The following is a 991-nucleotide window of genomic DNA, read 5'->3' as shown; positions in this document are numbered from 1 at the left end:
TATATATATATATATATATATATATATATATATATATATATATATATATATATATATATATATATATATATACTATGTATTTATAATGTACAACATTCATGGGGTATGCAATTGCAACAACTGTAACTTCAAATTAGTCTCACGATGAATTTTCCCCCAAGATGAATTTTACCCCACGATGAATTTTACCCCACGATGAATTTTACCCCATGTTGAATTTTCCCACACGATGAATTTTCCATAATGAATTTTCCAGAGGAATTTTCCGGATTTTTACTGTTTTAGTTTAGTTGGATGATTAAATCATTGGTTGCTTGGTTGATTGATCAATTGATTGATTAATTGATTGATTGATTGACTAATTGATAATCAATCAATTGATTGCCTAGTCGATTGGTCAACAACACTAACGACAACAACAACAACGACAACAATAACAACAACAACAACGACAACAACAACGACAACAACAACGACAACAACAACGACAACACTAACAACGACAACAGCAACATCAGCAACATCAGCAACATTTTTCTTTCAGATTAACTCCAAAATTCAGCTGGTCCGGCTGTCACATGGTGAACATCAGCAACGTCGAACACTTCGTTTGCAAGGGTGGAAGGAGTATTGGTAGTAATTTCATGGTTAGTAATTTAGCGGCAGCTGTAATTGTGGTAGAAGCAGCAGCAGTAGTAGCAGCAGCAGTAGTAGCAGCAGTAGTAGCAGCAGCAGTAGTAGCAGCAGCAGTAGTAGCAGCAGCAGTAGTGGTAGCAGCAGCAGTAGTGGTAGCAGCAGCAGTAGTAGCAGCAGCAGTAGTAGCAGCAGCAGTAGTAGCAGCAGCAGTAGTAGCAGCAGCAGTAGTGGTAGCAGCAGTAGTAGTAGCAGCAGCAGCAGTAGCAGCAGCAGTAGTAGCAGTAGCAGCAGCAGTAGTAACAGCAACAGTAGTAGTAGTAGTAGTAGTGGTAGTAGCAGCAGCAGTAGTAGTAGC

General features: G+C 38.7%; 1 protein-coding gene across 1 annotated transcript in view; it reads left to right on the top strand.

Moving 5' to 3' along the window:
• Positions 1 to 991, top strand: part of HELRODRAFT_176588 (hypothetical protein) — a gene marked incomplete at both ends in the record, with an annotated part of 8,347 nt that overhangs the window by 1,353 nt on the left and 6,003 nt on the right. The window contains one exon of the mRNA XM_009023922.1: positions 545 to 647. Coding sequence (XP_009022170.1) covers positions 545 to 647 — 103 coding nt within the window. The remainder of the gene's footprint in view (positions 1 to 544; positions 648 to 991) is intronic.

This window comes from Helobdella robusta (genome assembly GCF_000326865.2).
Source record: "Helobdella robusta unplaced genomic scaffold HELROscaffold_38, whole genome shotgun sequence".
Classification (NCBI taxonomy): domain Eukaryota; kingdom Metazoa; phylum Annelida; class Clitellata; order Rhynchobdellida; family Glossiphoniidae; genus Helobdella; species Helobdella robusta.
This window is presented reverse-complemented; position numbering and strand designations above follow the sequence as displayed.